At 37.9% G+C, this 24,178-nt stretch overlaps 1 protein-coding gene and 1 pseudogene across 1 annotated transcript in view; both read left to right on the top strand.

The window, feature by feature from the left end:
* Positions 1–24,178, top strand: part of NSF (N-ethylmaleimide sensitive factor, vesicle fusing ATPase) — a 161,809-nt gene that overhangs the window by 119,439 nt on the left and 18,192 nt on the right. Inside the window, 2 exon segments of the mRNA XM_017519298.1 lie at positions 11,354–11,420; positions 13,666–13,745. Coding sequence (XP_017374787.1) covers positions 11,354–11,420; positions 13,666–13,745 — 147 coding nt within the window.
* On the top strand, positions 2,901–7,733 carry LOC108296724 (annotated as a pseudogene).

Raw genomic sequence — 24,178 nt, 5'->3', positions numbered from 1 at the left:
TTAAGAATGTTTGAATAGAGTGGAACAAATTCATTTAGAATTTTTTAAAGTTCTTTCATTATTGTACAAAGTTGAACTGTTGGGATCAATTAAGTTGAGGAAGACAGAGATGTATCAATGGGAAGATAGTCTCAAGAATCCCTACAAAAGGATAGTTTTTTATTAGGTAATAATCAGAGTCTGCTTGGTAACTTAATGCAGTTCTCATCCATCTTCCTTTCTCCAAGTGCTACTCATCACCTTCTTAGTTAGTATGGCCACTTTATACCATCAGTGAAGTTAGAATAGGATCCTAGAGCTGAAAAGACCTTAAGACCATCTGGTCCTTCTCTCTTGCATTCAGGCAGGTGCCATGCAACAATAACAAAAAGCAATGATGAAGACTCTTAATGGCCATTCCATCTTACTTGTTAGATCATGTTTCCATTGTTATTCTAATTTTGCATACTGCCAGACAGTCAAGAAATTATTTTTTGTATCCAGCTGAAGTATTTCTTTCATTTAAATCCTTTTTTTATGCTTGATCATTTATAGATATGAACTGACTGTAAGTCCAAGGGCTGTGGGAGAAAATCAAAATGAGGTGAAAGAATCTTGAGAATTGAAGTACTACCTAGTAAAGACAGCTCAGAGTGTTCTTTTACATTGCTCTTAGGCATTTGCTCTATAAAGACGTAGCGTAGAATTCTTCAGTGTTTCTTTAGGAAAGAGAATGAAGAGGAGAAATAGATTTAAAAGGGAGATGACTCCCAAAACAATGTAAGCTTGAGAAGCTAGCCTCTTGTTTGTGCAGGTGGCAGAAAATTGCATAGGGTATTTCAGATGGAAGGAGGAAGCAGAACTTGTAGCAGGATTCCAGCCACACACACTGAGGAGTCCAGAGAAATACATAAAAATCTTTGAACTTGAGTGTCAAAGGGAAATATTGCCAGACACAACAAGAACTTATAATATCATAATTTATTCTGTCTCTGAGGTGAAACCAATATCTGTCCTTCCCAGGAAAATCTGAATAGAATAACTGGGACCAGTAATTTTCCTAGAGTAGGTAGGGCTGCTTTTGTTTTTTGTTTTCCCTCTGATGGAAACCCTTAACCCACTTCTTCTGGTAAAAATTGAAATCTGTTGCTGTTGAATGTCCCATTTATTTATTGAATAGCTAATTCTATTTGCATTTTCCTAAATCATCTCTTCCCGTGCTTTTTCAAAAGTAGTAGTTGTCTTTGCAGCTGGCAAATTACTCCATTGCTTTCCACCAGCTGCCAGCTTCTACCTCAGATGTACTCTGAGATGTGGGGTGGATGGTCCTAGTTTTTCTATAAAGTTTTTAAAAAGTACTTTAGGCTTCTGCAGATCAAAGCTGCTTTGTAAGTGTGAGATATTATCATTTTTATTATTTTAATCTCTTGCAAATTGACTTGAGGGGGGAAGGTAATATGTGCTGATTTTAGAGGCTTAAATGGTTAAATTAATGGCTTAATAACTTATGATTTAATCTTTAAATTGTTGAAGCCTTTCAAGGCAGAGCTTTAGATGAGTAGAAGACCAGGGAGTATAAAAATAAGTGCCCATACAAGCTTATTCAAAATTGTTTTAATTCATGATTCACTGTCTGGATCATCCAAGCACTATTAAAGTTACAAAAATCATTTCTGCTTCAGCAGTATAATAACTTTGTAATGGAATTTTTGGTTTTACTTGGGGGAAAAATATTATTCTTTGTAATTAAATTTCAGAAATGAGAAAAGAATGAAGCATAGGTGTCTTAGATATATATTAGAAATATTATAAAATCTTCCCCAGCAAAGAGTTTTCACATTGTTACCTAATGATAGGTTGACAAAAGCCTGAGGGCTCAGTCTTCCAGGTTGTTTTTGAAAATGAAACATAAATGCATTCTTTAGTATAAGTTCTAGTCTATCTCCCACCACCGTTCTTGCCCCTCCATTTTTGTGTGAGGATGGGAAGAAGATGTTTTCATTTTCTTTCAGAGCACAAATAATTTAAAAGTTTTATAATTCTGTAGAAAACCTTTCTTTTCTTGTAAGCGCAAAACATGAGGTAGCTTTTTCTAATTACAGAAATAATTTAAAAAATATAGGAAAGAACATAGAAGAAAATAAAAATAAATTCATATTTATACTTGTCCTTCAATTATCTTTTCTACTCAGACACGCATGCCCACATGAACACATACACCCCTCCTTTATATGTTGGGGATTACATTGAACATACTGGTGTAAACTTGCTTTTTTCACTTGAAATACTACTAACTTTTTTCAATGTAACTAAAGTTAATCTGAATATTATTTTAATTTAATAGCTGTATAATATCTGAATAGTCCCTTTTTTTGGGACAATTAGGTTGTTTCCAGGTTTTGGTTTTTTTTTTTTTTTTTTTTTTGAACAATCAGGGACAGGTCTGTTTAAACAAATACTTACATTTTTTTCACAATTATAAATAATATTGTATATCATAGAGTTATCTGTACTCCCAAGTTCCTTGCAGCAGTATTCACAGTAGTGGAATGGAATCAGCCTGAATGGCCATCAGTGGATGAATGGATAAAAAAAATGTGGCAAAAGGCCGGGTGCAGTGACTCACATCCCAGCACTTTGGGAGGCCGAGGCTGGCGGATCATGAGGTCTGGAGATTGAGACCATCCTGGCCAACATGGTGAAACCCTGTCCCTACTAAAAATACAAAAATTAGCTGGGCATGGTGGTGCATGCCTGTAGTCCCAGCTACTCAGGAGGCTGAGGCAGGAGAATGGCTTGAACCCGGGAGGCGGAGGTTGCAGTTAGCTGAGATTGCACCACTGTACTCCAGCCTGGGCAACAAGAGTGAAACTCTGTCTTTTAAAAAAAAAAAAAGAAAGAAAATGTGGCACATATACACTGTGGAATGTAACACAGCCATTTAAAAAGAATGAAATTCTTGTCATTTGCAACAACATGGATGAAGGAGCTGGAAGTCATTATGTTAAGTGAAAGAAGCCAGGCACCGAAAGTCAACTATCACGTGTGCTTATTCACATATGGCAACTAAACAATTGAACTCACGGAGATAGACAGCTAGAATGATGGCTATCAGAGGCTGGGAAGGGTAGTGGGAATGGGGGAATAAGGAGGGGATGGTCAATGGTTACAAATACCGTTAAATAGAAGGGATGAGATCTAGTGTTCGACAGCACAATAAGTTAACTATATTTGAAAATTATGTATAGTTCGGGGAGCAGGCGAGGTGGCAGTGGCAATGGCAGGGAAAGAGTTGGAGCAGTGCCAGCAGCAGGCGAATGAGGTGATGAAAATCATGCTTAAAAACTTTGACAAGGTCCTGGAGCATGATGGGAAGCTGGCTGAACTGGAGCAGCATTCAGACCAACTCCTGGATGTGAGCTCAGCCTTCAGCAAGACAACAGAGACCCTGGCCCAGCATTGCCAGATCTACTTGGGGCTGGTGGTGGGTGGTAGCCTGCTAATCATCCTGATTTTGCGGCTGCTGTCTTTCTCCCTCAGAGCAGTGACAGCAGTAGTGCCCCACAGACCCAGGATGCAGGCACTGCCTCAGGTTCTGGGGACTGACCCAGCTGGTCCTGAGGAAGAAGCCAAATGGCTGCACTGGCCGCGTCTGGTCTCCAGGGAACCCTGGTGTTTGCTCTCCCAGACCCACCCCAATGAGTGCCAAAGGGCAGCCCCAGCGTGTGCACCCCTGCGTTTCCTGTCACGACACAGACTGGCCCTCCAGGGCAGCCTGCTGTAGTGGCCATGCTGGGCCAGCCCCACGTGGAGCTCAGTAAAGCTGCTGTTTGATTTTAAAAAAAAAAAAAAATTATGTATAGTTCCAAATAACCAAAAGAGTGGAAATTGAATATTCCTAACAAAAAGAAATGATACATGCTTAATGAGTTTCACAAGTACCCTTATTTGACCATTACATGTTTTATACTTGTATCAAAATACTCCATAAATATGTATAACTACTATGTAGCCATAATAATTAAAAATTTATGTTAAAACAATATTCTGTAGGACTATAGAACTAGGGAAATTACTGCCGCCATTTTCTCATTAGATTTTTCTTCTGTAGAATAGCATAACATGACTAAAAATTTGAGCTCACTCAGCTCCCCACACTGACCGACCGAATGACCTTGGATACGTCATTTAACCTATAAGCCACTGTTTTCTCATCTATCAAATGAAGATAATGTTAATAGCTGCAGTGTAGGGTTATTATGAGAATTAGATGGTAATTTCTGTAAAGTGTCACACAGTGCCTGGGATATGATATGAACTCAGTAAAGTGTAGTGGTTATTTTTACTTCTTATTATACATACAATTTTTATGATTTCTTTATGACAAATTCTCAGAAGTGGGAGTGCTAAGGTAAAAACATTAGTATTTTAAAGATTTTTGATGCATAGTGCTATCAAAACTCTTATGTAAAAAATACTAACGGTTTTATAAAGCCTACCCCTGCAGAAAGCTGTACTAATTTATACTTGGAGTCTCATCATATTACAGTAGTATGAGTTTCTTGGGATTCTCACCCGTACTTGATATTATTAAAATAATTTTTGCCAGTTTGATAGGGAGAAGGTTGACATTTATTTCTTTAGCTACATTTCAATGACTAAATGCTCTTATTTAAAGATGTTTCAAGATGTTTTGCAATGACAATAGTCTGTGAAACTCAGAAATATGTAACACATTAGTTTTTGTCAAATATATGTGGTCTGAATTAGTTAATTCACAGAGCATCTTTACATGCCATTCTATTACTTAAATCAACAGGTAAGAGTTTGTTAGTAGAGAGGGCTGATAGGCTTGCTTTAATGAGTACATAAGATTTTATTATAATTATACTATTGCCTCTTTTTCACAAGTGGATGGTGCTAAAATACATGAAAGTAGTTTATTCTCAAGTAATTTAAAATTCACCTTGTACTTCTCTTAATTTGCTTATTACTGAATCCTTTTTCCATGGATAAACTCCTTAGCACCGCTGAAGTATGTATGAGGTATTGTCCTCGCATTCTAGGGGGTATACCATATGTTCCATTAAGATATTTGAAGCATTCACAGACCTTCCCTTTCTTTCCTATTTTATATTTGCTTCCCAAACTTCATTCTGTTTTAAAATTTTAATTCCTTTATCCATTTTTGCATCAATACTTTTTTAAAAAAATCTATTTTACTAGTTCTATTAGTGGCATTAAGTGAACAAAAGAACAAAGCAGTAGAATTTGATTTTAACTAATTACCTAATCTTGATGCTGAGTACACAATCAGTAGAGATGAAATAGAACAATCAGATAGAACTAAATTGTTTGAACAAAATTAAGTAAAACTACCAGTGATTTATAAAACTATGCCCATTAATAACATGATATAGTTTTATTTTCAAAGGATTGAAAATTAATGGAAGAAATTTTCCTTTCCACTAGCTTTGCAAGAAAGAAATAATCTTCTTTGAATATCCTCCTGTAAATCCCACTGCAAATTGTAGTCTGCACAGAACAGAATCATGGTGCCTAATCCTCCTCTTTTCATGGTTTAGTCTATACAAAGAGCAGAGCTGGAAATTGGATCTTTTGACAGCAGTTACTAAGCAACAGAATTTGGATGTTTTTGGTTAACATCCTAATATATCATGTAGCTGATTTGTTGAAGTTTGTGCATGTATTAGCTGAAAGAAGTGGGCACTGCGGAAGTGACTACAGGTCCCTGTATGGCTGGGGGGTGGGCATTTGTTGTTGTTTTGTTCAATACACTGTGTCTTTTGGCACTTGTATCTGTTTGGCATACAAAGGAGGCTGGTGCAGAACTTTCAGACCTTGTGACTTTTTATATTATTAAGAATATCCTTCTCTGTGGCTCATGATATGCAAAAATGTAAGATTTTTTCCTGAAAAGCAGGGAGAACAAATAAAGGATTTTAAGGTCATTCCAGGAAGCTTTAGAGCTTTGCCAAAAGTTTAGGTCCACTTCCTGAGGCAATTTCATTAGAAGACAGCTAATGTTTACTTGGTCTACTCCCAAGTTATTTTTAGAAACTAGAGATTATTACTGATAGCACCTATTTGAATTTGCTCGTTTACGTTTTTATATGCTACCAAATATGATTAGAGTATGCTTTTAACTAATCGCTGACAGATTTACTGCATTAAGGATTTTTTAAGCCATCAGATTCCTACAGTCATCAGATTTCTACTAACTAGGTACTTCACACCAAGCACTTCAGAACTGAGATGAACTCTTTCAGCCCCCAGAAGACCCAGGGCATTTGGCTTTGCTTACCTAAGAGCACTAAGAATGTCACAGAAGATGGAGGGCTGAGTCTCTGGAGAGCACACTTGCTGTGGCTTGTGATCCTGAAAGGCTGGGATTAATGGTCCTAATGCTGGCATATTCCCATTTGTGCTTGTGTAGACTCCAGGGCCGGTAACTGCTTCCCCTCCTTCACACACAGGTGGCTCCCTACTTGTCTGAAGATCCCAGAAGTGGGCTCTGGGTCTTAAGAGCTTGCTGTGTCCTTGAACACCATATTCAGACCTGCCCCTAATTCCTGTGTGGCAGAGTCCCGCGTCTCCTGTCCGTCAGTGCTCACAGTGCATGTGGCACACTCTCGCCTTGAGCCCAGGCTCCCCAAACTCTGGGTTGTCTCTCATGCCCCTCCAGCCTGTGTCATGCCTCCACCTTTGCATGCAAAAGCGGTTACAGCTTAACATGACCATCTCATTATGTGCACAGGTGGACATAAGGGGCTTCTGTGCTTTCCAGAGCTGCTCTTCTTCCTTTAGCATAGACCTCCCATTATTTCATGAGACTGAGACTGACTGATGCCACTCTTTCCTACCTTGTTTCCTTCTTCAGTTCTTCCTGGTTTTTTTTTTTCTTTAACCTTCTCTTTCAGGCTTCCCGCCTAACTCTAAGACCCTATATATACGTTGATAATTTTACCTGTTCTACAGGAAACTTACTAATGAAATTAGGCTGACTATACATTCTTAAGACTGATTTTTGGGGGGAATCTGTAAGATACAGTTTTTGCCTTCTTACCTCCAGCCTCAACCCTCCTGGCATCTTCTGTGTTGGGGCATCTTTGGATCTAAAGCAGGCACTGTGTTATCTGCTGTGTGCGATAACTCACGGTGAGTTTGGCACTTCAGTTGTACTAGTCTGACTAGGGCAGTTGACGATTTTACTTTTCGTGCATCTCTCTTTTCAGTACCTCTCCTCCTTTTGGAGTTTATCTACCTAAAGTTGTGGGGAAGCTTCCCAGCTCAGTATGTAAACATCTCACTTGGATTTTACTGTAGCAGCTAACCTCATGTACTTGCCAGCCAACTCTGAGTAGCTCCTTAGTGAGAATTTTCCTGGGGTCTGGGTCAGAAAGCCAAGGGAGAAAGGGACTAAGGGACTGAGAAGACTAGGCAGAAATCATAGATCCTGGGGAATAGTTATGAGCACAGGTTACACTAGTGACTAGATAAGGAAGAAAATGTATATTTGAGAAGAGAAAGGGGTGTGTGTGTGTGTATTTAAATTAGAGCAGAGTAGCTACCCGGAGGAGTTTCATTTGACTGGTTACCTGAAACTAGTCAAGTTACAACTGGAATTGCACGGCCTTCATCATGGTGAGTGTGTTAATAGAGCTTGCCATAAGTGCACCTCTCCCTCTGATAGTAATTAGTACAGAGATGGACTACAAAAAAAAAAAAAAAAACAGAAACAAATGTCACTATTTGATATTAAGTGACTGCTGTGGGTATTTTTCCTTTCAAATGTTATGTGTAGGCCATGCAGTCAACTGTGAAGTGATTTGCAATGCTTTGTTAATTACAATGTCTGAGGTAAGTTAGTGAGACTACATACAACATAGCAAGTCATCATCAGTTTAGACTTAAGCAATGTCCTGAGTAAGGTCCTTGCAGCCATGTAAGCTGTGCATTGTTTTGAGAAGGAAAAACAGAACTATTGCAACCAGCCAGACTGCGGTGTCCCAGGCCTCTGTGGCTCTAATCCATGATCTCACAGTCTGATGGTCAGTTATATGCTTGCATCAGAGCTTTTAGTAGAATTCTGAAAAACGTTTTAGAAAGCAAAGTAGTATTTTCAATGATTCCTTGAAATTAGCTGAGTTTTTAAGATACCACATTGGCTGCTCTGTTGGCCTCGTCTTAAAGCAGCCAAGAACCACTGTAGAACTGCTTTTGAGCTTTTCAGTTGTCTTGAATGTACCAACTCAAAGCCAAAAGGAGCCATCACTGTGTATCAAGAGACGGAAATAAACATGCTATTCTCTTTTTCTCTTTTTCTGTGTGTGGAGAGGAGGAGATAAAAGGCTCTTCTCTTTCTGCCCTTTAAATGTACTCACGATCCATTTTCAAACCAGCTTCTTCTCTGTTTTTTATTTCAGTTGCCCAATCAGGAAGGAGCCTTGACTGCAGTTTTCTCTTTCATTACCACACCCATTCATTCACCAAGTACTTTCAGTTTCTCCTCCTAAATATCTTGGATTCTATCCACTTCTCAGCACACACATTCCCAGGCCATTATAATTTCTCACCTGGAATTCCACAGTCTCAAATAACTATTATTCCCCTCTAATGCTTTTCTATACATTAGGAAAATGTTTCTAAAACATAAGCCTGACATGTCAATCCATTGTTTATAACCCTTTAGTGGCTTTTTATTGCCTTTACAATAAAATTTTAACTTATATGAAATTTCTAAGACTCTCTACATCCAAGTTCCTTCGTCACCTCTTCTAATTCATCTCACTCACCACTCCACTGACATTGACACCAACACCGCTTTAATTCTTATTGACTATTCCTGCAGTGTTCCTGAATATTTGCATCACTGTGCCTCCTAATATTAATCATATTCTCCTTAGAACACTTCCTTCCACCCTTTCCACTGGTTAACTGTCGTTCATCCTTCAAGACTCAGGTTCAGTGTCACTTCCTAAATTTAGGAGACTTTTCTGACTCCCTAAGTCCACTTAAGAGTCAAGATAGGCTGAGTTACGCTGCATTAATGAACAACCCAAAAATCTCAGTGGCTTAACACAACAAAGTTTATTTTTTATTCACACTGCTATATCTCTATCATGACTCAGACAGTGAGTTCTGTTCATTATATTTTCTCAGAGACACAAGCTAACAAATAACAGAGGCCCTGTCTTACATGTGATTCCATGATAGCCATGGCAGGAAAAGGAATATGGTGACTCATGCGTGACTCCTAAGGCTTCTTTCAGAAAGGGGTGTATTTCCCTCCTATTTCATTAACCAAAGCAAGCCCCGTAGTTATGCCTAACTTCCAAGGCACTGGGGAAATACCGCCCTACCCTGTGTCCAGAAAGAGAACCAGGATGTGTGTGGGATCCCAGTGACTACCATAGCTCCCTTCCTCTGTGCCCCTATATCATCTTGTATTTCCCTTAGCCTAATAATGTCGTGCTTTGTTATAATTACATGTTAGTTGCTTCCCCAACTCTAACTTTTATGAAGATAGGATCATTTTTGTCTTATTTATTGTCCTCTGCAGTGCTTCATTATTGCTTGATACATAATAAGAATTCAAAAATATTTGTTGAGTAAGTGACTGAATAAGGCAGCACTCTAATATTCAGTCTTCAGGCCTTTTTTCTTCTACCATTTCTCCTTGAAGAGCTCATCCCCTGTCATGGTTTCAGTAGTCACTGCCTGCAAGTGATTTCCATCCGCCGACTTTAATTAGACATCTCCAACTTCTTATCTATTTGAATGTAAAATTTGTAAATTTATTCTTTTAGTAAATATTTCTTAATTACTCTCCAATAAGATATCATGTTAAATGATATGAGGATACAGAGGTATTAAGACAGTATTTGCCATCTGAGGGCTTGCAATCTAGTATAATACAAAAAGAGTACAGTGAGTCAATAATATACATACCTAATATACAAGCTCCTATGCCAAAGGAGAGGACAAGTGATTTATGGCAAGATGGAATTCAAACTTACATTGTTTCAACCATTGAACCTATAGAGCAGACATCATTACTGAATTCTGTTCTGTGCTGGCCATTAGACATAACACAAACAGGGTGAAGCTTTCATCCACCTCACAGTCCAGCGGGGTGCTAAGGATGAAAGGATAGATGGATTTAGACAGAGTGTGGGAGGGTGATTGGGGGTAAAGGGATGGTGCATAGGAAAGCATTTTCACCAGAGGGGTTGACCTGATTAAATATCTGGAGAAATTGTCAGCATTTATGCCAAGAAAGATTTAAGGAAGGAATTGAATTAAGATGGTCACAGTGAGACTCTATCGTGGTAACTTTTCTTAATTGTTAGAACTACTTTAAAAACCAAGTATACACAGGTTGTTTTTAAACCTAACATGAAAAATAGTTAATATCATGAGTTGGATTTTATATCTGCACCTAATTATAAATCTTCAATGGTTAAACGATACCCAGGAAGGAAGATTATGCCATTCCAAGCAAGATGTTGGTGTGGCGGGGAAGAAGTTTACTATCTTGGTGTACTGAGTTTGGTTACTAACCAAAACTGGGCTGGAATGCAGAAACTAATTCTTACTCATGACACCAGTGAGATTCCCTAAGCTCTACCTGTAGTCTCTGGAATAGGACCTTCATTTCCAAAAAGGCTGGTCTCAAGGCCTTGAGCACTTCTTTTCAACTCGCAGATAAGCCAATTCTTCTGTCTGATTTGAAATTACTACATGCTTGCCAGGCTAAAACAGTTTCCTTCACTGCTTATTTTCATTCTCATTTCCTTGGCCATTTTAAGACAGTATATACATATCTTTTGTCTGGTTTTATACATACATCATCTATCTGGTCCTTCATACTCAACCTTTAATTCTTTTGTAAGCTCTTTTACCATTACGGCCTGATTTGAGTTGACAGAATTCTGATCTTTCAGTGTTATTTCTCCTTAACAGAGCCACAGTTCTTACAGATAATAAAATGACATCCAGTTTTATTTTACACATCTCTTGTGGCTCCATCTAGCTCTTGAGTCATTACACTAAAGTCCTGCTCCTGACATAGATACCAGAGACAGTGTGATAGAATTGATGGGATGTTGATTAATGATCAGCTAGTCCCCAGCATGCCCAGGTGTGACACATGCAGCTGTTAGTGCTGAAAACAGCCTTAGCCTTCTCTCTGTTCAGCCGTGATCCAGTTGTGTCAATTCTAATTTATTATAGTCTGAAGTTTTGGTGTTTTCCTGTGCTTTGTTTAGTATTGCTCAAGAAGTAACTAAACTTAATCTTCTTGGAAATTGTCATAACTAGTGAGATAATAAATGACTTTGTTTTCTTTCAGATCTTTGATGATGCGTACAAATCCCAGCTCAGTTGTGTGGTTGTGGATGACATTGAGAGATTGCTTGGTGAGTCCTAATTTCTGCTGTTGTATTATCTTTGCCATATTACAGCTAATATCGCAAAAGTTACAAGAGAAAATTAACAAGTACTTATAAACCGTAGAGCAATAGAAATACCTTTCTTTGTCATACAGGGAAACATAACATTATCTTATAGCTGACATCTATGATAGTATTCATTTTAACATGCCCTGTGACTATAACACTATTATAAACTTGCTTTCTTATAAGAGCCCACGTCTCATAACATTTTGTATCTTCCAGTATGCCCTTGCCATAGTAAATAATTAGTAATTTTCATTGATGGGTATGTCTGTTATTTAGGACCTCTGAGCTGCCTATAGCTCAGAAATCCACTTGTGAACTTTGACAGAACTAATGAAAGAAGGGTTTAGGGTCACAATGAAATCTGCAAATTCCCCAAAACACTAAGGGCAGAAGTTGTAAGCTCTCTGCACCTCAGTTTCTACTCTTACAAAACAGAGACTATAACCCTCTCTTGCTTATCCCACAGAGTAGTTGTAAAGGCAAAAATGGGATAATAAATCTTGAAGAAATTTTGTAAGTTAAAAGTGCTCTATAGTAATTTTTAAAATATGTATTAAATATCTCCTATGTTGAAGTACATTCCTACAGGATACAAACAAGAACAAGACTTAGTCCTGGAACTTAACTCATGAGAAATAAACTACAAGGAAGTGCCAGAAAGTTGTTACTCTTAATTTTATTTCACTGTAAAATTAAATCCGTCTGATATAAATTCATTGTTAACAATGGCTCAGGAAGGGGTAATAAACTCTATTGAAGTAGAAACCCACCTGGTGACTTAATAACATCTGAAAATACTACTCAGTGTCTAAATAATCCCTTCTTCCTTAAGCTGACCATAATGATGTAGTCCTGATTTCAAGTTAACTGTTCTTACTCCATTTTTCTTATGGTTTTCAAACTTGCTTTTGGTCCTCTGTTATTTATAGGTTTTCGCAGTGTTTGTTATAAAGCAAAGCAGGTATATCTGTGGGGTCTCCATAAATTGATAGTGGTCTGGGTTTTGGGTCTGCTATGTTTGATACTTCTCAGCCCAGCTTATGGGATGATTTCTTTAAAAGCTTTTAGGCACAAACTCATAGCTCTGTGTAAATTCCTTTATCTTAACACAATTGAGATGTGTGGTCATAGCAACACTACCATGTCAGGAATGTGTGCCCTCTGAGTACATTTTCACTGGTATGAATAGTTATGATCTGTACGCGCTTGCTCATTTATTCAACAAGCACTTGCTGAGCCCTTCCTCCTTTGGTAGAAGTATTCAAGTCTCAGAAAAAGATGCTGCCTGTCTTTATAACATATGTTGGCAAATATTAATGCAAAGCAGAATGTGCCATGTATTTTGGATATTCTGGTTTTTATTTTGTTGTTTTTATTTTCCCTCCCACTGTTCTCATCTGGTGGATATTCTGAAAATGGAGGGATCGCTTTTGACGTCAGGTGGCCTGCAAGTAGCTCAGAGCACAGGGCAAGGGTGCATACGAGACATGCAGAGAAAGCTAAGCGGGTGGCATTTACACTGAATCTTGAATTATTAGTAAATGCTTAACAGGTAGGATGTTCTCTTAGAAAATTATCTGCTCTTTACCATCTGAGGGCCAATCTTAGTGGTTCTGCCACTGTTTCAGTTTTATTGAAATTCTTTATTTTCCCTTTCGCCCATTTTCTAACATCATGTTTTAATGTCAGTATACTGAATTGCCATGGTTTGCAGTAACTTCTTAGAAATGCTTGGTAAATACACCTAGGATTTTTCTCTCCTCTAAAATAATCCCAGAAAAAATGTCTACATGAACTCAAAATGAGTATTTAGAAGCTTTTTCAAAAAATTTATAGGGCTAAGTGCAGTGGGCTTTATGGTAACCTATAATCCCAGCTATTTGGGAGACTGAGGCAAGAGGGTTGCTTGAGCCCAGGAGTTCAAGACAAGCCTGGGCCACATAGCAAGACCCTGTCTCAAAAAAAGAATTACAGATAAGAGTTCTTATATTTAAGCATTTAGGTTATTAGAGACATTTTTTCTTATTATAAATAGTTGTATGACTGTTATTTAAGACCATGTTTACTCTTTAAAACAATTTTTTTCTTTTTCTATACATATTCTGCTTATGAAGGGACTGTATGTTTGATGCAAAAAAAATTGAATGTTTGGAATATGTACATGTGTATCGAATCCCTAAATATAATAATGTTTCTTTTCCAGATTATGTCCCTATTGGCCCTCGATTTTCAAATCTTGTATTACAGGCTCTTCTTGTGTTACTGAAAAAGGCACCTCCTCAGGTAAAATAATGCTGCTAATAAGAAATATTTTAACAAAGAGTTTTTCAGTAAATTGCATATAATGATGCAATCTCTAAATAAGCAGATTATCATAAACATAAAATTCTGTTGTTGAAAGGATTTTGAAAAATCATCTGGTCTGGACTTCTGCTTAAGTTAAATTATTTTCTGAACAGAATTTTTCTACTTCTTTTCTGAAGAAATCAAAATTCCACAGTTTCTGTGTGGATACTACAATTAGCATTGTATTTGCTGTTTTGTAAGTTTTCCTCCATGTTACACATCCCTACCGCCCTTCCACTCCCAGGGGAGATTATGATATTAATGTAGAAGGCATTGAATATGTTCCCATTTGTTTCATTTATAATTTCATGGGCTTTCCTAAAAATTTGTATATGGGGATATTTATTTCCTTTGGGCAGTTAAAAAAAAAAAAAAAAAACTATTTTTAACAGATGATCTTGAGTTATTTTTCTTGGGTCATGTAGCACTTTTGAGGAGTGAATTTATAGCCAGGATCTTGGTTCCTGTGGTTGCATTTTTATTAGAGACTTGTGATTTTGGTAGATTAACAAATTTAAAACCAACCTGTGAAGGTTGGTTAAATATGTTAATTATGTAGAGGCTACCAGAGCATGTTTGGCTGTGCCATAAGTCATGAGTTCCCCTGATTGATTCTGCATGCTGTAACCTTGACAAATGCCAATCAAAGGCAGACACAAAGGGGTTAAGCACTGACTTGAAAAGCATTTTGATGTCTGTATGAGAATCTCATTTAAAGTTAGAGATATAAAGTAATTTGTAAGGAAAATATTTAATCTTAAACTGGTGAATCTAGCTTTTAATTTGACAGTAATATATGTGCATGTATTTTGCACTTAAAAGTAAAGGACTTGTCTTGGTTTTTCTAGAGTTTTTTTAACTTCTAAAGTAGAGAAAAGAAACATAACATACAACAATCTTGAAAATTTGCAGCATATATGTAGTGTGGAAGGATTTTTAAATCAACTTTTCATAAACCATCATTCCTAGTAATTGGAGTCTTAGCTTATACTAGGGTGAACTTAGAGAAGTGAGTATATTTTCCCCTTCTCTGATTCCTGCAATGTTTTTATAAATAAGTAAACATATATATCTGAAGTTGCTGAAACAGAAATAATTACCCCCAATATCTGCATATATCATGCACACACACACAAAAAATCTTAATTATGACAGCATATTAATTTTAAAAATTATTAGAATGTGGGACTTTTTCTAGGCATTTAAATTTATTTCTTAAAATATTTCATTTTTTCGCTAAAAGGAATTTATGCTAAAAGTCACTTGGGAGAAGGATGAATAACTTCAGTGCTATCTTATACTTCTTGTTCTTTACATTGTTAAATACTATGCACAATAATTTAAACACAGACACACCCCGTGGCTGAGAAGTATTTGTGATCCAAAGTAGATACTATTAGAAATAAACAGAAACTATTAATGAATGACCTGCCAGACTGATTTAAGAATAGTTGTTTCTGTGTTGTAAAAGTTATTGTAAGATTTTTGAGGGAAGGAACCTTATCTTATGCTTTTAAATCTCACAGCCTCTGGCACAGAGTTTTATACATACATGCTTCACAAATAGCTTATCAACCAAAAAAATTTTTTAGTGCCTTTTCATTTTAGTGGGCTTAAGTGTTTTCATATTGCTGGAGTTTATATTTAGACAGGGTATGATAAGAGTAAAAACATTAAAAAATAAGTAAAGTTCAAATGGCCAGTAAGTATACTCAACATCATTAGTCACCAGAGAAATGCAAGTCAGAACCAATAGTGAGGTAGCACTCACTGCACACCCGCTAGAATGGCTGTCACCAAAAAGTCAGATAATGACAAGTGCTGGTGAAGATGTGAAGAAATTGGAACTTGTATACACTGCTGATAAGAATGTTCCTCAAGAGGTTAGCATAGAGTTGCCATATAACTCAGCTGTTCCACTAAGTATACACCTACAAGCAATGAAAACATATGTCCATATGAAAACTTGCATGTGAGTATTCATAGCAGCATTATTCATTATAACTAAATGTTTATCTAATAAAACCTGGTATATCCATAGAATGGAATATTACTCAGCAATTAAAAAAGGTAGTACCATACATGCTACAACACAAATGAACTTTGAAAACATGCTAAGCAAAAGGAGCCAGTCACAAAAGACCACATATTGGATGATTCCAGTTATGTGAAATGTCCAGGATTGGCAGCTCTATAAAGACAGAAAATGTGTTTGGGATGGCCTAAAGCTAGGAGGGTAGAATGAGAAGAATGGGAGGTCACTGCTAATTGGTACAGGATTTCTTCTTGGACTGAAAGAATGCTCTAAAATTGATTTTGGTGGTGTTGCATATATCTGTGAATATAATAAAACACGAAATTGTACACTTTAAATGGGTAAACTGTGCTCTGTGAACTATATCTCAAGCAGTTACATTTTTAAAAAGTGGTTTAGAAGCTACTTAAATCATGAAAGGAGACATAGAGTTAGAAGTAAGGGTTGAGCATCCCAAGTACATGGCCCAGCTTGGGAGAAACAGGAATTGGATCATTTAAAAAGAACATGGAATGAATTTGAAGATGAATCATATAGAAATATGTAAGAAGTAAGAGATGTGGTTGTCTTAGTGATTGGAAATGGCAGGGTTTCACTCTGAAGGGAATACCAGCTGGTCATTAATCAGAGACTCTGACCTGGACTGCTGGATTACCTGCAGTATACATGAATCAGTGGCAGGATAAATTCATACTTGCAGTGTTTCTAATTAGCATATATTTAACAAGATAAAAATGTGCTTTGTCATACCACCTGGCTTTTTAAAATGTTTATATTCTCTCAAGAAAATGAGAGGAAATTTTCATGCTGATCCAAGTGTCAAGAATATTAGTCATTGTAAAGTGGAAGCATTCACTTTATCAAACCATTAGCATATAGGTTTTTCAGATGTTTTTAATTAAATATTAAAGGTGTATTCATCTAAATATTATAGAAATATAGAGTGATAGAAAAATATTATTACTGGTTAGAAAACAGAAAAGTTGTGAGCATTTTTCTTTAAAAGGAGGAACTATACTTATATACAATACAGTAATCATATCAGTCACAGAATCCTCAGTTTTGCATTTGTTGTATTTCCAGCTTTCACAGAAAAATTGTGTGTGCATGTGTGCACATAGTCAAATAAAAGAATCCCTTCATGGGCACTATGTTGTTATGTATCCAGATATTCTCTTTTCTCCTTCTACCCCTCCCCCAACACCCCTCCCTTCTTGTAAATTGGCTTATTAAAACTGGTTCCCAAGCCCTCCTTTTTTTCCTTTGTGATTGCTTTGGTCTTGGATTTTCAGTGTAGAACTAAAAATTCAAGTCAGATTTCAGTTACTAGGATAATTTTCTTTGAATTTTAAATTTTTCTAAGTAAATGCATAGATTTTTAATGAACCTGGTATTCAGTGTATTTGGTTTAAATTTAGCTGCAGAGTTAATTTCATGATTGATTTATTAGCCCTTTGAAAGTATAAAAAGTGGTATCTGTAGTTCATGAAGACTGAAAAACATCATCACATTTTGTTTAGCATCTTTTTAAAACCAATTAAAAGCTTTTCTAAAATGGATTGAACAGGAGAAAATAAAACATGTTCCCTAGGTCTTTATTTCAATCAAGTTTCCCTGTGTTCTGCAGGAGAAGAGATCGAGAGGGGATAGAAAAATTGAAAAGGGCTGTCCCAGCAGGGAGCCAAGCCGGAGAAAAGGGCTTCTCTGAGAACTCAGCAGCAGCAGCTAAGAAAGCTCCCAGCCTGCTTCATCTACATGCAGAGTCACACAAGGCATGGGGGTGCTCACCGTCACACAGAGGTTTCACATGTGCTTCCCTGCTGATTCCTGTGAAAAGCTAACAATTGGCTTGGAGGGTAAAAGACCACTGCAGTTCACCCTCCCTGAGTTGGACGTACAATTTGTCCAGTGTTAGGAAATGTCCAGCTTAGCAGTGAGGCTTGAAGACACCCCTCCTTCCAGTGAGATTCCTAAAGCCCTCTCTTTTACTTGCTGACACTGGGGCTTTCAAGTTTTGCAGATTTATGGAAGTTGAGGGGAATGTGCTTTTCAAGATCAGGAAGATGAAAGCCCTGGTCTTAATGTCAAGGAGGAAGCAGTAGTGAGTGGTAAGGCCAGGTAATTCTTCCTGCAGCCTGCAGCACCAGTGGCTTGATTATTTTCCTCATAGATCTCTTCTGCCACTTTCTTTTTTTTTTTTTTGGGAGACAACGTGTCTGAAAAGGAACTCCTTGGGCTGTGAAATGACATGATTTCCTAGTTTCCTCAACAAGTGTGTGAGTAGTTAAGCCCATTAACCTAACTGTTTAATGCTGGGTTTACTTGACACTTTTGAGCATCAAATTGGAAAACCTCATCTGTATGTAACAGAGTAGCCTTGTAATTTATGGACAAGCAATCCTTTCTCAGTTCAGTGCTTCCCTACCTTTTTAGATCATGGTGCATACAAAATGATAACATCTGATGATACACTTTGGTAAGTGGATGAGGCCACTCACAACTGGCCAGGGGCCCAGCCTTCTCGACAGCTGGTGGAAATTGATATCTTAGTCCACATATATCTCATTTGCAGCTCAACAATTGGAAAACTTTCTGGAAACTTTAAACTTTTACAAAAGAAGAATTATCACTCCAACTTCATAGCAATATTACTGAGGTAGTGCTCAGACCTAACAGTTATTAGCATTTTGGCTAAATTTTATGAAGCTGTTGAGAATAACAACTTCCTTGCTGCTCTGACACCTAGGAATACTACCTAGTAAGAGAAAAATACAGCTTAAACCTGGGAGGACCTGAGGTGTGAACCAATAAGAAACTGTCAGCATACTCAGGATGGGGACTTGGGCAGACATACTTGTTTCTGCATGGGTTTTGTTTTAACATCAGCAATCTCTAGACAACATTGCTGTTCATGTAGTCTTTACATCTTAGCACAGTCTTACTTCAGATATGTTATTAGGACATCTTGGTATCTTGATAATATTAAGCAGCCCTTTATGCTTTGGGTTGCTTTAGTGAAATAAGCAGATAATGGAGGAGACTGCAAATCATGCAGGCCTAAACATGAGTATCTCTCCATCTATTTGTTCAAAATTAACTGGCTAATGACTATGATATGACTCAATAAGATATATAACCACTTTAGGAAAGAGGCTTAGTCATTTTGCCAGACACATTAATTTTAATCACTGATGTGGTGACTTTTGCATTGGGCTTCATTTCTTTTATTTAAAAAAAAAAAAACTATGATGATTGACAGTTTAGTGGCCTGCTTATTAAGTCAGTGACATTAGATGGCTACTATATTTATAATACTCTCTTTAGGCATACTTCCCTTAGCAGAGTAGATTTTCTTGAAAATTCCTGTGTAAACTGAACATGTCTATGTGTATGTATACATATCTCTGAGGACACTAGGAAATCTCCAAAGATCTGTGTTCTTGTTTCCTGGACAGAAAGATAATATATAGTGAATGTATAGTGATCAATTAAAATAATGCCTAGTGAAGCCCTTTGTAAACCTGTGGACTATACAGATATAAGGTATTAAATAAAATACATATATGTGTGTAGGTATATGTAGATTAATTTCAAATGCATCAAAAACAGCTAAATAGGCCAGACACTGTGGCTTACACCTGCAATCCTAGCACTTTGGGAAGCCAAGGCAGGAAGATTGCTTAAGGCCAGGAGTTCAAGATCAGCCTAGGCAACATAGTGAGACCCAGCCTTTACAAAAAGAAAGAAATAAATAAAATTAGCCAAGTGCGGTGGTGAGCATCTGTAGACCCAGCTATTCAGGAGGCTGAGGTAGGAGGATTGCTTGAGCCCATGAGTTTGAGGCTGCAATAAGCTGATTTCTGCCACTGCACTCTAGCCTGGGTGATAGAACAAGACTGTTTCTAAAAACAAAACAACAACAAAAAACATCAAAGTCTTTTATAAAACATTGTTACAGGTATCTGTTGAATAAAATCAAATTTTCAAAATAGAATTTTGTTTTGGTTTTGGTAGGGCACATCTATAGTAGACATTAGTGAATAGCAGAATGAATTACAACATGTATATGCCATTTTCCGATAACTCAAAATTAAATATGTAAATTTTAATCGTCAGAGAAATGCTAATTGTGTTGAGACAAAATATTTTTTCATTGCTAGAATGTATTCTATCTAGCTCCATGCCTTAAATTACCGTGGCATGACATTAGCTTTTGAAAGGTGTAGATTATAGTGTCGTAGTATTCCATGGGTGCCATGACTCTAGTTAAGAGCACACTTTCTGCAGAGCATACTCTGAATTGGATTTGAGGTTTAAAAAAAAAAAAAAACTAAGTCTTAGCCCAGATATCATCTGGCTTTGTAGCCTTGAACTAGTCCCTTAATTTCTTGGTGTTTATTTCTTCATCTGTAAGATAGAGATAATTTCTCCAGTGTTACAGATTCCATTAAGGGTCAACTAAGATAATGTATAGTAAAGCCCTTTGTAAACTTGTGGACTACATGAATATAAGGTATTAAAGAAAAGAGGTGCCATCCAGGTGCAGTGGCTCATGCCTATAATCCCAGCATTTTGGGAGGCTGAGACACGTGGATCATTTGGGGTCAGGAGTTCGAAACCAGCCTGGCCAACGTGGTGAAACCCCATCTCTACTAAAAATACAAATATTAGCCTGATGTGGTGGTACACACCTGTAATCCCAGCTACTTGGGAGACTGAGACAGGAGAATTGCTTGAACCTGGGAGGTGGAGGTTGCAGTGAGCCGAGATCGCACCACTGCACTCCATCCTGAGTAACAGAGTGAAACTCCATCTCAAAAAAAAAGAAAAGAGTTGCCTTTGGATAGTTCACAGAACCTTTTCAGCTTGTAAGATAGGAAAACTGAAGAACGTATAATAACTGCTATATATAGACAGTTTCCATAGAAAGTGAGTCAGAGATCCCACTCTGGAATGCCCAACCCCAACTTCCCTCCTTTGCAGTACTGGGAAAAGACACCTGCTTCCCCATCTCTCATTCACTGAAATTTAGAAGCTTCCTACATCCTAAGACAAATACTCTGGTCTGGGGATTGGGGATTCCTGTTGTAAACAGAAATAAAAAGTGGAGACAGGAATTGCCAAGATCAGTAGGCCACCACCAGCTCACACTTGTCCCCAGCCTCCAGGGACTGTCTCACCTGCATTCTTTCCCTACAGCCACCTGTTGGTAGTGGCCAAAGTTCCCCTAACATTTCTCCTAACTCATGGTACAACAAACTGGCACTTCATAGTTTCTTTCCTACATTTCTGTCCCAGAAACAAGAATGCAGATCTTTGGAGATTTCCTGTGTCTTGGGGATCTCACAGTGGCCAGAAGCCCTGGCCCCCCTCTACTCTTCACCCTGTTGATCTTGGATGGTAGGATCATAGGTGATTTCTTTTTTACTTTGCTTTATTGTTTCGTGTACTTTGCAAGTTTTCTACAATAAGCATATATTACTTTGATAAGCAGGAGAATGTATACAGTTATTTTTAATTTAGTAGCATAACTGTCAAAATTCCTTAATTTTATTGCTTTGGTAGTAATTTGCTGTTAAACACCAGACTTAAGTGAAACTACCTTTGTATCTAAGCTTGTCTAGGTATAATATATTTTTAACCTTTTTTATGACTTAAGATTTAATATCTGAAATATGCTGTGGTTTTTAGGGTAAAAGGGCGAAAGTGCCTCATAATTCTCACAGTTGTCCTGGGAAACCCACCTGGCACTTTGCTCAGTGCTGTGCACCCCGTCAAATTCCTGATGGTTGAATGCCAGTGTGGCTAAAGCTGACCAAGATAGATGGTGACAGCTGTCTTAAGCTTCATAGAAAGGAGATGGGAAGTTTCTTTTTCACCCAAAAATATTACTTTTGACATGCAAGTTTAAAACATTTCTTTAAGAAACATCTGCTCTTATTAGGATGTATATTTAAGAAGTACTTCTTAGTATAGAGATAAAAAGATGAATAAGACATTATACCTGCCCTCAGAGGGCTCATAGTCCAGGACCACTGTTCAACTGTGAAGTTTGTGAACAAGGTGAGCACAGGTCAAGTAGCAAATGAAGGCTAACATCTAGCCCACATGTCGCCCACCAAGGAGTCCACCCTGGTTTGGGACTGTATCTCCCCTGAGTAAGGTTACCAGATTTAGCAGATAGGAATATAGGATACTCAGTTAAATTTAAGTTTCAGAAAAACATCATATAATTTTTAGCATCAGTATATCCCATATTTTGGTGAGACTTATACTCAGGACTTTCTCTGGCAACCCTAGCCCTGAAGAAGAGGAAGGTGGTGCCTTTTAGCTCATACAAGGTGCTAGGGCTTGGGAGACAGAGGCAAGGATGGCTGCACTCACCCAAATGATTGCTTTTTTCTAATTCATCCACCTAGGTGTGTGTGTGTGTGTGTGTGTGTGTATATGTGTGTGTGTGTTTGTGTGTGTGTGTGTGTTGTTTTCTGATCCATGCAGAAGCTAACTGGTGTCCCTGTCACAATCCAGTGTGGGAGAAATGTGAAAACATGATGCATATAGTTAGGTTTTATGTGTTATGTGGTTCCAGTGGAACATAAAGTGTGGTCCATTTTACCTGAGAAGATGTGCAAATGATTCACAAATAGTAGTTCCAGATCCTGGTCTTGAAAGATGAGAATAAGGGAGATTTAGTCTGCGCCATTGTGCCGTGCTAAGGAATTCGAGTGCTGCAGCAGTGGAGAGAGAAGATTAAGGATTTGCCTATGCCAAACTTAGCAAATTATTATTATTATTTTTGGAGACATTGTCTTGCTCCGTTGCCCAGGGTGGAATGCATTGGTTCAATCTTAACTCACTGCAGCCTTTGCTTCCTGGGCTCACGTGATCCTCCCGCCTCAGCCCCAAGAGTAGCTGGGACAGCAGGTGCATACCACCATACCCAGCCAGTCTTTGTATTTTTTGTATAGACAGGGTTTTGCCATGTTATGCAGGCTGGTCTCAAACTCCTGAGCTCAAGCAGTTCATCCACCTCAGCTTCCCAGAGTGCTGGGATTACGGGTGTGAGCCATCACACCCAGCCTAAATGTTTTTAATTTAAGTACAAAGTAATACTTGAGAATTTGAGGATATGTTCTATGTACTTATCTTAGGTTTCATATGGCATATTCAGTTTCACTGGAGGGAAGAACAGAAGACTAGGAATTCATAAGAAATTATAGGCTTCATTTTTTCTAAATGACTGAAGCTTAACCTGTTTAAATATCAATTGTTATGATACTTTAGCCTTTTTTTAAGAGGAAAAAAATTGCTACATACATTCTTAGTGTCTGAAGCAAAGTATAATAAACACTGTGTTAATGAATAAGGATGATCATAACAAACCATATAACTGGTGGTTCAGTATTTTCATAAGTAGGACTCAGCAGGAACTGTTGGAATATACAGGACTCTATCCTAGTGCCTGGTAGGTAGGTACAGGGTGCCCTGTTTGTTGAGTTTTTTGTACCTTTTCCTTTTTAAGTGGTTTTGCTGTTACTTGCAGAATCCAAGTAAGTTGTATCAGCTGGCTTGCATCTGATGACTCCTTTTTCCAATTTGCTGCTTTCATCCACTATGAATTGAGGCAGGCAACCACCAGGATTCCTGAGCTATTCATATAGTAAGAGAACTAGGCTGTGGTCAGGTGCAAGTGGCTCACGCCTATAATCCCAGCACTTTGGGAGGCCAAGGCAGAAGGATCGCTTGAGTCCAGGACTTCTAGACCAGCCTGGGCAACATGGCGAAACCCCATCTCTACTAAAAATACAAAAAAAAGCTGGGTGTGGTGGCTCATGCCTGTAATCCCAACACTTGAGGTGGCTGAGATGGGTGGGTGGATCATTTGAGGTCAAGAGTTGGAGACCAGCCTGGCCAATATGGTGAAACCCCACCTCTACTAAAAATACAAAAATTAACCAGGTGTGGTGATAGGTGTCTGTAGTCACAGCTACTTAGGAGGCTGAGGCAGGTGAATCACTTGAACCCGGGAGGTGGTGGTTGCAATGAACTGATATCACACCACTGCGCTCCAGCCTGGGCAACAGAGCAAGTCTCTCACACACAAAGTTAACTGGTAATTAGTAACTGAAATAAGGAACTGAAATAATGGCCAATGAATGAATGAATGGATATAGTATTTTCATTCACATAATAACCACAGTCTATGCAGCTTTCCTCAGTTTAGCAGGATGGTTAAAAACATGAGCCCTACACTATTTAGCAAGTTATTTAACTCTCTGTGCTTCTTGTTCTTACCTGTAGATTGAGGATAATAAAAGTACATTTGGAGGTACTT

The sequence above is a fragment of the Cebus imitator genome, unplaced genomic scaffold, assembly GCF_001604975.1.
Source record: "Cebus imitator isolate Cc_AM_T3 unplaced genomic scaffold, Cebus_imitator-1.0 Scaffold735, whole genome shotgun sequence".
Taxonomy (NCBI): Eukaryota; Metazoa; Chordata; class Mammalia; order Primates; family Cebidae; genus Cebus; species Cebus imitator.
This window is presented reverse-complemented; position numbering and strand designations above follow the sequence as displayed.